This window comes from Fukomys damarensis, unplaced genomic scaffold, assembly GCF_012274545.1.
Source record: "Fukomys damarensis isolate Sample0158 unplaced genomic scaffold, DMR_v1.0_HiC HiC_scaffold_9, whole genome shotgun sequence".
Lineage (NCBI taxonomy): Eukaryota > Metazoa > Chordata > Mammalia > Rodentia > Bathyergidae > Fukomys > Fukomys damarensis.
Genome location: NW_022900921.1, coordinates 44,716,013 through 44,727,846, shown reverse-complemented (window position 1 = coordinate 44,727,846; position 11,834 = coordinate 44,716,013). Strand labels below are relative to the sequence as shown.

The 11,834-nt window shown below is 47.6% G+C and overlaps 1 protein-coding gene across 3 annotated transcripts in view; it reads left to right on the top strand.

The window, feature by feature from the left end:
• Rfx8 (RFX family member 8, lacking RFX DNA binding domain) overlaps window positions 1-11,834 on the top strand; it is a 68,755-nt gene that overhangs the window by 705 nt on the left and 56,216 nt on the right. For all 3 annotated transcript variants that reach the window (XM_010637121.2, XM_010637123.2, XM_010637120.2), the window contains exon 2: window positions 4,692-4,815. In XM_010637121.2, coding sequence (XP_010635423.1) covers window positions 4,692-4,815 — 124 coding nt within the window. The remainder of the gene's footprint in view (window positions 1-4,691; window positions 4,816-11,834) is intronic.

Sequence of the window (11,834 nt, the reverse complement as noted above, 5' to 3'; positions counted from 1 at the left end):
CTCTCTCTCCCTCCCTCCCTCCCTTCCCCCCTCCCCCCTTCCTGTAAAAGTCTCTGGGTCGGAGCCAGCAAGGGGACCAGGTTTTCTGTCTGGGCTTTCCCAGGACTCAGAGTTTGTGGGTGTGGGCCCCAGCAGGAAATGTTTTTGCTTAGTGTGAGATCCAAAATGAGATGTTTTCTAACATAAAGCACAGCGATTTTTAGCTTTTACAATGTGTTCCAGTTGTGACATTCACCTCTGCCTGCTTAAAGAGGCAGAAAAAAAATCTGGGATGAAAAACATCCTTGGCCCTTGGGAGAAAGGAACTCCTGGGTTTGCAGTTCTTCCTAAGGGGAAAGTAACTGAGACCAGCCTAGGAGCATGGCTGTCAGGTGATTCAACTGCATTGTTCTCAGAAGTCTCACAGAATATTTCTCAGGAAGACTTTCTGAAAAAATTCTGAGAGTGAAATAGAGAAACAAAGGGTGTGGTTTTTTATAACCTCAAAAGGTCTAAATGGTCACTACTTTCCTCTAAAGGACATTTTTTTGGTGTATCTTTGTTTGTATGAGAAGAAACAAAAAATAAGTTTCCAAAAAGCCAAGCGTGGTGGGGCATGCCTGCAATCCCAGCACTTGGGAGGCTGAGGCAGAAGGATCTCTATGAGTTGGAGATCAACCTGGGCTACGTAGTGAGTTCCAGGTCAGTCTCAACTACATAGCGAAACCCTGTTTTAAAAAATAAAATAAATAAATAAATAAAAAATAAGATTCCAAGGAAGAAACCGCGAAGCACCCATTTTTGGAATGACACAGGGAGCTACCAGATCTGTCCCACTTGGGCTTTCTTAGCAGAGAGGACTTGGAAGTTGCCTTTCGTCAAGCTGCCAGGCCATCTTGTCCTAAAGAAGAGTTTGTGAGGTTTGAATTATACTCCAGAGATTTGAAAGAATGACAGGAGATTGAAACATAGCTGAACATCCGCCTTAGGTGTTTATGAGCCGACAAGGTGTTCCCTCATGGGTAAACTGAGGCCATCAGGAGGGTGAGGAGCACTTTAGCAGTCAGCCCCTCAAACACAAGACCTCTGTCCCCGTACCAGACCCTTCAGCCTCTGAGCCACAAGCTCAGTTCTTCGGGGTCTCCAGAAGGTGCTGGAAGTGGAAGGGGTTCAGGTTTGTCTCAAGGGTGCCTGGGCACGTGGTTGGCACAGGGCACAGGGCGGTGGGACGCTGGCACCGAAACCCAGCCTGAGGCTGTGACACTGTGCAGATCTTGGTGTCCGGGGTATTGCAAAACCTGGGCGGACCAGGCCACCAGAGGGGCCACAGGGGCTTGGGTGCAGAGCCCCTAGGGCCTTGGTGACCTCAGGAGAGTCAGGCCTCCCCATGGGGGCCACGGAGGCCTTGAGCATCATCCCATCCCATCGTTCTGTCATCCAGCTGTTAGGTCCACACTCTCTCAGTGGTAATAGAGCCATTGTCACCCACACGGGATATGCTCCCCCCCCAAAGGTAGAGGAACTGCTCAGCCTGGAATGGAAGTAGTGAAGTAGTGAAGCTTCAGTCTCCCGGGAAGGGAGGGACGAAGGGAAGGGTCTGGCGGGTGAGGTCAGGTCTGGGGCAGTTCAGAGAAGTGGAAAAGCGGATGCAGACCAGCAGGTGTGACGGGGCAGTGGGAGGACCTTGGCGTGTGGCCTCAGGCAGAATCCGAAGATTCCCCCAGCCCTGGGCATGCTGAGCCCCGGCTGGAGAGGAAAGAACCATGTCCTGCTTGTAAAGGGGACCTTTTTACATTTCGACAGTCTGCTAAAATTAATGGAGCGCAAACTTATTTTGCAAAGTTCAGATTTCAGGCTGAAGAAAAAGGTACTCCAGTTCCTACCATAGAGAGGCTCCCCTATTTGTCTTTATGGGGAAAGGGGAACTCAGAAGATGGGAAACCACTGGCCTACTGGGTCTGTGGGCTCTGAAATTGGTGCTCATCATCCAATATCTTGGCCTTCCCAGAGTCCCAGGATCCACTGAGTCTCTCTGGGAGACCTGAGAAATAATGAGATGAGATAGCTAAATAAAGATGTTAGCGATCTGATCCACCTAAAACTTGGGCAGACTTAAAGATCTTGTGTTACCCTGCGTGGTGGTGGCACTGTGTAGCACTGTGTAGCACAGATGACCCCCTGCAGTAGTTCTGCCTGCATCCTCCTGACTCAGCCTCTCTTGGAGCCCTGTGAAGTGGAGGTCAGGATCACCTACTTCGTGCTGCCAATGTCCACCTCCTTCTGACTCCATTCTGTACCTGGTGGGAGACATAAAAATAATGGCAGTCAGTGTCTGCATGCTGGCCAGTGTGCCACACATGTCGTGGCTCATTTTTAAACCTGCTCCTCAGCATTTGCAAATGGCTGGGTCACAGTCCTCACTGTGATTTCTCCTAGGGGTGGGGACCAACTTGGGGCTAAAGTCAAGCTTTTGGCCCTTGTGTGTCTCGGAGATGTGTGTTACTGCTGCCCACAGCCAGGCTTTGGAGTTTGGGGACCTTTGGGGCAGTGACCCAAGGTACACAGTCACAAATAGGGTGACTGTCTTAGAGCAGCCAGGACCAAAGACAGGGCTCAAACCCAGCACAGGGCTCAAACCCAGGGCAGCCCTTTCTTTACGTGGGTGCCTACAAAGGATGCCGGTCACGGCCTTTTTATAATCGTCATCCTTGTTGTTATTTTGTGGTACTGGAGATCAAACCAGGCCAGCATGTGGGTAGGCAGTGCTCTGGGAGCTACGTCCTCAGCCCCACTGTCACTCTCAGAACAGCTGAGTCTCACTTACTCAAAGTGCCCGGGACTGGGAGTGTTTGCATTTTGGATTTTTTCAAATATTGGAATTTTTGCCCCGATTTAACACGATGTGGGTGAACCCCAAGTCTAAACACAAATTCATCTGTGTTCCACGTACCCTCGTACGTATGCTCTGAGGTAGTTTTGTACAGTGTTTGTGTGGTTTTGTGCACGAAACAAGGTTTTATAGTTGGCATTTTCCTCTTTTGGCATCGCTTCAGCACTCAGAAAGCTTTGGATTTGGGGGAATTGGGGATTTGGGGTTTTCAGGTTTGAGGTGCTCAAGTTGTGGTACCATCTGTGACCCCGGCAAGTGGTGAGATTCTGTCACGTGTCATTTTGAAAGAGGAGGACAATTTGTAGGGGCCTCGAGTAAGTGGGTGTCCATGACGAGGAAGAGCAATGAGCAGAAGTGTACGTGAGAATTCATTTTAAGGAGTTAATGTTCCGTGCTTTGCTTTCGGGAGTCTGCTGCCTGGCTCACCTATAATAGCTCCAGGTAAGCAGAAAGGAGTTTGAATCTGATGCATGTCACCTTTTGCCACAGTTCTCCTCAGTTCACCGACATTTTTCTGTGAAGCGGGGTTCTTTGTATATCAGCAGGCGGTGTCTTAGGACCAGGCTCCGTGACATGGCCCTGTAGTCCCAACCACTCGGGAGGCTGAGGCAGGAAGACTGCTTGAGCTAGGAGTTTGAGGCCAGCGTGGATAACCTAGTGAGACCCTGTTCCTTAGGAGTAAAGAGAAAGAAAAGAAAAGAAAAATATTCTCGTCAACTACATGTATGGATCTGCCGCTGCCCTTCCCCACACACAGACATCACTCTGTGTTCAACCTCTGGGCCAAATAATACTGCAGCAGCTGCTGCATTCAAACCTCTGTGAGCCATCCGAAAGGTCGAGGTACCGCTGTGGTGACACTGGACTCTCTCAGAAAAGCCACTCCTTCAGATCTGCACAGGGTTAGATGACAGCACCACCAAAATTCATGTCCACCCGGAACATCAAAGCGTGGCCTAATTTCGAAACAAGGTCTTTGCAGACATAACGAGTTTGGGTCACAATGGGTGAGGCTGGACCCCAAACCCAACCACTGGTGCCTCTATAAGGAATTCCACAGAGAGACAGCCACAGAGACAGTCACAGGAGGAAGCAGAGAGATCAGCGTGACACACTTGCAAACCAAGAACGCCCAGGACTCCAGCTGTCACTTGTGGCTTCCGGAGCCTACACAGCACAAGTGTGATGGTACCCCCAGCTCTTTAGGAAAGCACACTTGGGGCTCGACCCAGGAAGGGAGCCATGTGTCATCCGTGTCTGTAAATTTCCTGCTTCAATGAGTCCTCTGTATTTAAAAACTGTGCAGACTTGCTTTCCTACAGGAATCCCTTGGTGTCATAGGGAATACTCCGGAACCCTCAAGGATATGGAAGTCCACAGATGGCCAAGTTCCTAGCCTAAAATGATGTGTTATTTGCATAAAACCTAAGTACACCCTCCCACAGGCTTTTTATTGTGTTCAGGTGACACAGTGCCTCACACAGTATAGGTTCTATGTAAACAGTTGTTGCACTGTGTTGTTTAGTGAATGGTGACAAGACAAAAGGTCTGTACAGGTTCAGAACGTGTGACTTTGTTCTGATTATTTTTCCATCCAAAAACCTAATGGTCAACAGCTAAAAGTCCATAATCACTATTCTTCACACTGGCTCAAGGACATGAGGGCTCGTTATTGATACTGATGGTGAGATTTTTAGGCGTCCACTCAGTAGCGTAGACATATTTCACTTGCTTGGGTCCCACTCACATCTGGTCATTAGTTCTATCAAAATGTTCTACTCCAGAAAGATGCCAATTTCCTCTTCTTTGTCCTCTCCCCCAGGTTGGTGGACAATTTCTGCATTTGTGAAGGGTACAGCTTGCCTCGCTGTCTCGTGTATGAGATGTATGTGGAGACCTGTGGGCAGAATGCTCAGAACCAAGTCAATGCGGCAACGTTTGGGAAGGTAAACTGTAGAGACTTCACAGTGTCACCGGGTGCCATAAACTTGTGGTTAACCATTCTGTTATCAACTAAAATGTCATCATGTGGTGTGTGACGGTAACTGGAGACATTTTGAAAGGTTTTTGGGTCTTATGGGTTCCCAATGGGCACATTGGGCTTCATTCTGGGAAGCCAACCAGATGGTCAGACTCTTTCCTCTGCACCTCCATCTTCCCACGCTCCATAGTGAGGGATCAGGAAAGATGAGGAGTGGATAGATGACATCCAGAGGGTTGTTACTATGGCAGCTCACTTCTCAGAGAGCCAGGTTTGTTGGGCTGTTTCTCCTGTCTAGAAATTCCAAAGCTCGGCGCCACACAAACTCCCAGCCACTCTGGTGGCCAGCAACAGAAGCTTCCTATTGTCTGTATTTCAAGAATTCGTGGACTCTTAAAGATTTCTTCTGGAGATTGTGACCCATTCCAGATAGTTTGTTTAAGAGCAAGGAATATGCAGCAAATAGCAGCACAGCCCAGAGTCTGAGACCCTCTGCAGCCAGCAGATGATGCTGGGGACACGGCAGGGAACAAAATGTGTGAGGAGCCCTGCCCATAGTGAACTTAGATTCCAGTTCTCAAGCCCACCACTGCAGGTGGGCAGGGTCAGTGTTGTTTGAGGTAGGGAAAAGAAGCATAGAGGGACAGGACTCAAGACAAGGGTCACCAACATAGCATGGGGGCGGGAAATCCAGCCTGCTAGGTTGAGTTCAGTCTGTTCCTATGTAAAGCTCCCCAAAATGCCCCTGGGTTCAGAGACATTGGAGATCACCTCATGCCCATTGTGAGAAGCCATCTAAAGCACCATGGGTGCAAACATTTTATGAGAACAAAGGCAGCTGTGGGGACACAAAGCTGAGCCAGGAGGCGGCGTCCATGCCAGGACCTGTGGCTTGGCAGGCAGAATGTAGGTTGGTGAAAATCTGTGCACCTCCTCATCCAAGGCCTTGGTGCAGTTCACCGTTGTCCATCTTTACTGATTTGGGTGATAAGGGACTTGCCCACTGTTGCAAAGCTACCTGTTCAGTTTCCTCCCTTCCTCCCTCCCTCCCTCCCTTCTTTCCTTTTCCCAGTGGTCCCCAAGTGGCCAGAATCCTATTGCTTCATGACACACTGTCATTACTGATGATTCATGGCCTGGTTGCTAAAAAAGCTTATCTAGGAATACTACTCAGCCATAGAATGAGAAATTAGAGTCATTCATAGGAAAATGGATACATATTGAGGATATGCTCCTAAGTGAAATAAATAAGTCACACATGTGTAAATACTGAATAGTTTCTGTGGCGTGAAAATCTATAATGGTACATAAGATCCTAATGAGATAATTGACAATGTGAAATAGGAAGAAAGGGGCTAAAGGTGTAGGGGAAGTGGGAAGGGTGGGGGAAAGGAAATAAGGGAAAAGGAAAAAATAAGAAAATGAAAAAGTGGAAATAAAGTATTTGTAAATAGGGAAGGGAGGAGAGGGTAAAGGGACAAGGGGAAAAAATGAGAACCAAGACCTGTCATGTAAAGGTACAAGATCCCAATAATGAATGCAACTGTACTGTACACTTAAAATGTACCAATAAACTCATGAGGAAAAAAAGAATTTATCTAGATAAGAACAGAAAAGAACTAGAGAAATTCATTTTAACACCTGTCAGCCCACAGCCCTAAATACAGTGCATTGCCTGTCCCCCATCGCAAGTCCTGCCCCTCACTGGCGGGAACCATCCTCCTGGGCGTGGGTTTCTCCTGCCAGAGTGAGAGGGGCCGAGCACGTGCTTAACACACACGAGGTTCTGGGTTCCATCCCCAGCACCAAAATATAAAACGAAAAGGTTTTACAGCATTGATGAGTGTCGGCAGAAAGCCTATTTCTAATTTTGCCGCTTAACTTTGTTGAAATGAGTCTTGCACTGCCTCCATCTCACTGAGCACTGTATTAAGAGAAATCTGGCTTCCTGAGACTGCAGTGCACTGTTTTAGTTTATGTGTGTGCTGTCCGTGGGTAAGGGTTAAGGCTGTGTCCTGGCGTTGCTACTGTGAGTGCTAATGCACCTGTGTCCTGTGTGTGTGTCTGTCTGTGTGTGTCTGTTGTGAAGATCTTCTCCTGGCCATGAATATCCTTGAGTGAACCTACAGATCACAGCGTGTGTGGCCAGTGACATCCAGGCCAAACTGACCCCCAGGTGGTCTCTCCAGCAATCCCATGGACACCACTTTTGACATCACAGCATTGATAAGCATTCATCCAGTCTTCCAACCCAAGTCCACATCCCTGAAACTCGTGTCCTTGGTGGGAGCTCTGTGCTCATGATAATAAGACTGCGAGGTGGGGTCTTCACAAAGGGCCGAGGCTCAAATATCTGGCACAATGATTCCCGTCTCCCTGCCCTCCCCTCCCAACCTGAGCACTTTCTTGGCCTTCCCCTTCCTGCCTTCCCAATTCATTACAATTCTGGTATACTGAGGTGGCCTGAAAGGTAGCCCCAGGGTGCCACCCAGGACCTGGGGGTGAGCAGGGGGCAGGAGCACTTCCCTTTCTTTCTGTGCTTGTCGCTCCTCCTCTTCCTCCTCCTCTTCTTCTTGGTGGCTTCTATCATCTCTTATTCTTCTATAGCATAGCATTCTATGGATTTTACTGTCAACTTGTGGTCCACAGAATAACTCAAGTCTTTTTTTCACATAAAGTTAAAGGAAGCTATGCCTCCCCAAAACTATTTTGTGAACTGCAACATACTCCCTGTGAACAGAAAAGAACATGACTGTTGTCATCGGACGGTCAGGGCTGTGTGGCCGGCTGAAGACAGCAGGAGCCAGCTCTCTGTCCCGTGTAGCTCACACTTGTGCTTGACCTGCAACACTGTTGTCACCGTCTCCCAGAATCCCTACTCCATGGGCACCCTTGCAGCTCCCATGTTTGTGAGCAGGTCTCCTGGCCACTTCATTTTGCTAGGTGACCCTTGGGAAGTTTTCCTGCAGCTGGAGGTTCCCTGCCATGTTATTCACCACTCAGAATACGAGGAAACTTCATCAAAGGCCTGGCTGGGCTCCAGGCATCCCGGCATGAAAGCCCCTCCCTGTTTCCCACCTGCCAGCCTCTCAGGGAAGCGGGTGACCTCAGCTGAATGTATTAGGGCCCTATATGGTCCCTACGCCCTTTTCTAAGACCCCAAAAATCCCTTTTCCATAGTGTTTTAAGATCTTGGGAACGGGAGTTTAACTGAGTTACAGCAGAGCATGTGGTTGGCACGTACAGTCCCTCTGCTCCTGAAAGACAACAAAAGCAGATCTTAGATAAGGTCTTTCGAGCTGTAGAATATTCCAGAGGAAAATAATACAAGGAGACTAGTATAAAGAGTCTAGAATACCTGCATTCATTTTGCATTTTCTTTTTTTTAACTTCAAAAAATTGATGTATTTGGATTATTGTTTATGTTTATCTCTGTGAGTACATTTGCAGTGCATAATGATCATATTTATTTCAGGGAGTTGGGACATGGACAATCACAGCTTAATTCTTTTTATATCCCCTTCCCTCTCCTCCCTCCTGCTCTCTCCATTTCTTGGTTCCTCTTCCTTTTGCAGAAGATCTAAAACCCTGCTTTCTATCATATATCTTTTACTTTGCTTTTTGAGTATTTATACTTTGGGTTTCTCATATAGGAGAAACCACGCGATGCTTAATATTTTGCATTTTTCGCCCCATTTCTCCCTCAGACCCCACTCCCTGCTCCCCAAGGCACTAGCAGTGAGCTCCACTTGGGGAGTCTCCTGGGCCCTGGGCCAGGCTAGTGGAGCAGATACTCTGTGCTATGAACTGTGACTAAATGGGGAGAGGAAGGGGAAAAGGATATGATCCTGAGCATGTTTACAAGAGAGACAACAAAATACCCAACCCTCACTTCCTGCCTCCTCCCCTGGGAACGGAGTTGGTTGGGCACCAAGTTCCCTGCAGATGTGGGAATGGCTGGCGCTTTCTGGCAGCTGTGGATGGTGATGAGTGACATGGGGGACGCTCATTCCTGGGACAAGCGATGCCTCCCCTGGACCGCATGTTTCCGGAAGGCGGACTTCCTCTGTGGAAATAACATTTACTAATGCTTTTCTGATTGGGAAGGAATACATCCTCTTGGTAGGAAATGTGGAAATTAAAGAAAAGAGCATTGCAAAGGAGAAAATAAATACCGGCTATAACCTCAGAGTGCAGCCATACAACCACATGTTGCTCACATGTACACTCATGCACGCATGTGTGAGCAGCAGGAGCTGGGCAGGGACCACAGGCTTCATCGTGACCTTCATTTCCCATGCCCCTTTGGATGCCTGTCCCCTGCCCCATCTCCTTCCTGAGTGAGCACAAGAGCCCAAGAGGATACCAGGTCCCTTTGTCACACTCACAAGTCCCTCTGTCAGGCTCTAGGACCCAACAGTAGCTGCCTGGTGCTTATAATCCCATCCCAGATAACATCAAAGTCTGGACACCTCGAAAGTAGAGCCATTTCTGTCTCCACCAGCTTGGTGTCTGGCCTTGGAGGACCTGCCTCTGCCCCTGCTCCCCAGTACAGTCTGATGCCAGAGCCGAGGAAGGGAGGGGAGAGTGGCTGGAAAGTTGTTGTTCTCTGCTCTGTCCAGGGGTGCCTGCCTTGGTGTTCCGTTGTGTGTGTCCCTGAGCTTGTTGGTGGCGGTCACTTGCTATCTGTCCATCCTCGCTCTAGACCTTGCAGAGTCTGGGCTCCCACTCACCAGCTTTTTCTTGCACAGGGCTGAGTTGGGGGCCAGATGGGATCCAGCCATTCCCCGCCTTCATAGATGGTAGGTCTAAGCCCAGAGCAGCAGACTCCCTCTACTCAGCCAGCTCTCCCTCTCCTCACTCAGCTCTCCCTCTCCTCACTGTTCACCAGGAGTCCAGGTCATGGCTGGACTCAACCACGGGGCCTCACAGAGAGCTCTCAAGTGACAGGGAACCCAGGTTAGGCTGAGGTGCTGGGAGCTCACCCCTCATGCAGTGCCTCACAGGGAGAGGGAGCCCTCACAGAAGGAAGTGCCTCACACTGCTTCCTCTCTGGCTCACCATGGGTGCATAGCCTGAGGCCCTTTAGAGGTGTAGAACCAAACTTTAGCCAAGTGCTCCAGGACATCGCTGCGTGTGGTCCTTGGGCCTCAGCCTGTCATATAGATACTAAGTGTATGGACAAACAGATGGACAGGTGAGTGGACAAATGGGTGGATGGATGGATGGGTGGATGGGTGTGGGGAAGGATGACAGACAGACGGATGAACAGATAGCAGAGATGGAAGACTTTCTCCTTCCGGATTTGACTTTTGTCTCCTCGTGGGCCTTGGATATGGAAGAGCTCCTATTGCTTCCCCATCTCCTTTTACACCAGTCATAAAGATACCTTTAGTTGAATCCTTCTTCAATTATTTTCATCTGACAGTGCTGTTTCCTTGTCAGGACAGAGAGAGACAAATACCTAGATCGATATAGAGACGGATGATACATATAGCGATAGATGGGAAGATAAATACACATAGAAGCAGGTCGATATAGACAGATATAAAGATACATGTACAGGTAGTTATAGAGATAAAGATGGATATGAAGATAGACATATACGGAGATTCATAGAGATAGAGATTGACAGATAGATACAGGGATGCAAAGACAGACAATATAACTTTTAACAGCACCAAGCTCGGACTCACTTTTTAGGTTGCAACCCTGAGCAAGTTGTTTAACCATATTGTCCCTCTACTGTCATCTATGAGGATATTAGTAGCAGTAAGGTTAATAATAATAATGCCTTCATCATGATATTCTAATAAGGAATGAATGAGAAAATACATAAAAAGAGAGGAAAGCCATGCTGGCAGTCAAGAAATATTAACTTTTATGTTATCACTCTTATTTTTGCTCAAAATATCATAAACATTTTCCACATTAAAGCATTTTCAAATGCATGTTGTATAATGGCTAGAAAAGTTTTTTGGACTGTACCATAATTTTTTTAACCATATTCCTCACTGGGGATGCAGGTTAATTGCGATTTTTCTCTGTTCTAAGCAATATAAACTTCTATCTATATACTTGGTCATTTCTCTAGGACAGATTCTCAGCCATGGCTTGCTGTTATGGCTCATATCTGGAGGTTCCTCTGAAGCCTCTTGAGCTCACAGGTGGGGTTGGAGAGGTGATTGGATCATGGGGGTGTGATACTCATGGGAGGATTAGTCCCGGATGAGTTTATAGCGAAATGTGATGTTGGAAGGCAAAGCCTGGTTGGAGGAGATGGTCACTGGGGGCGTGGCCTGGCAGATCCATCTCCCTCCTCCTCCCTTGATCTCTGTCTCCTTCCTGTCTGCCCTGCTGTGAGCAGCACTCCTCTGCCAGGCCCCGCTACCATGCTGCCCTGCCTTGGAGCCAGCTGACTATGGACTGGAATCTTTACAAACTGTGAGCTAAAATAAACCTATCCTCCTTTAAATCATGCATTTTGGGTATTTTGTCTCAGCAATGGGAAAGTAACTAAGACACCTGTCATATTGCTCCCCACATCAAACTATAAACAATTCTAATCCTTGTGACATTCTTACTCAAACCCAAGTATTCCCATTCAGGGAAAAATTTATGAAGTAAAAGCAATATTCATCTTTCTCTTCTGCATTTATTGGATTACTAGAGAAGTTAAGTAGTTTTGTACAAGCATTGCCGTGTGTACATAATATCACCAGATTGTTTTCTACTAGAGTACAGGGTGACTATGCCTTATCTAAAATGCTTGGAACTAGAGTGTTTAAGATTTTGAAATACTTTCAAGGATATAAAGAGATATCTTTGGGGAGAAGGTGAGACCCAAATCTAAACTCCACATTCACTTGGTTTCATATACACCTTGTGCACATAGCCAGAAGATAATCTTACACAACAGTTTAATTTTGTGGCTGAAACAAAGTTTTATAGTGTGGCATCTTATCAGTGCTGAAAATGGCTCAG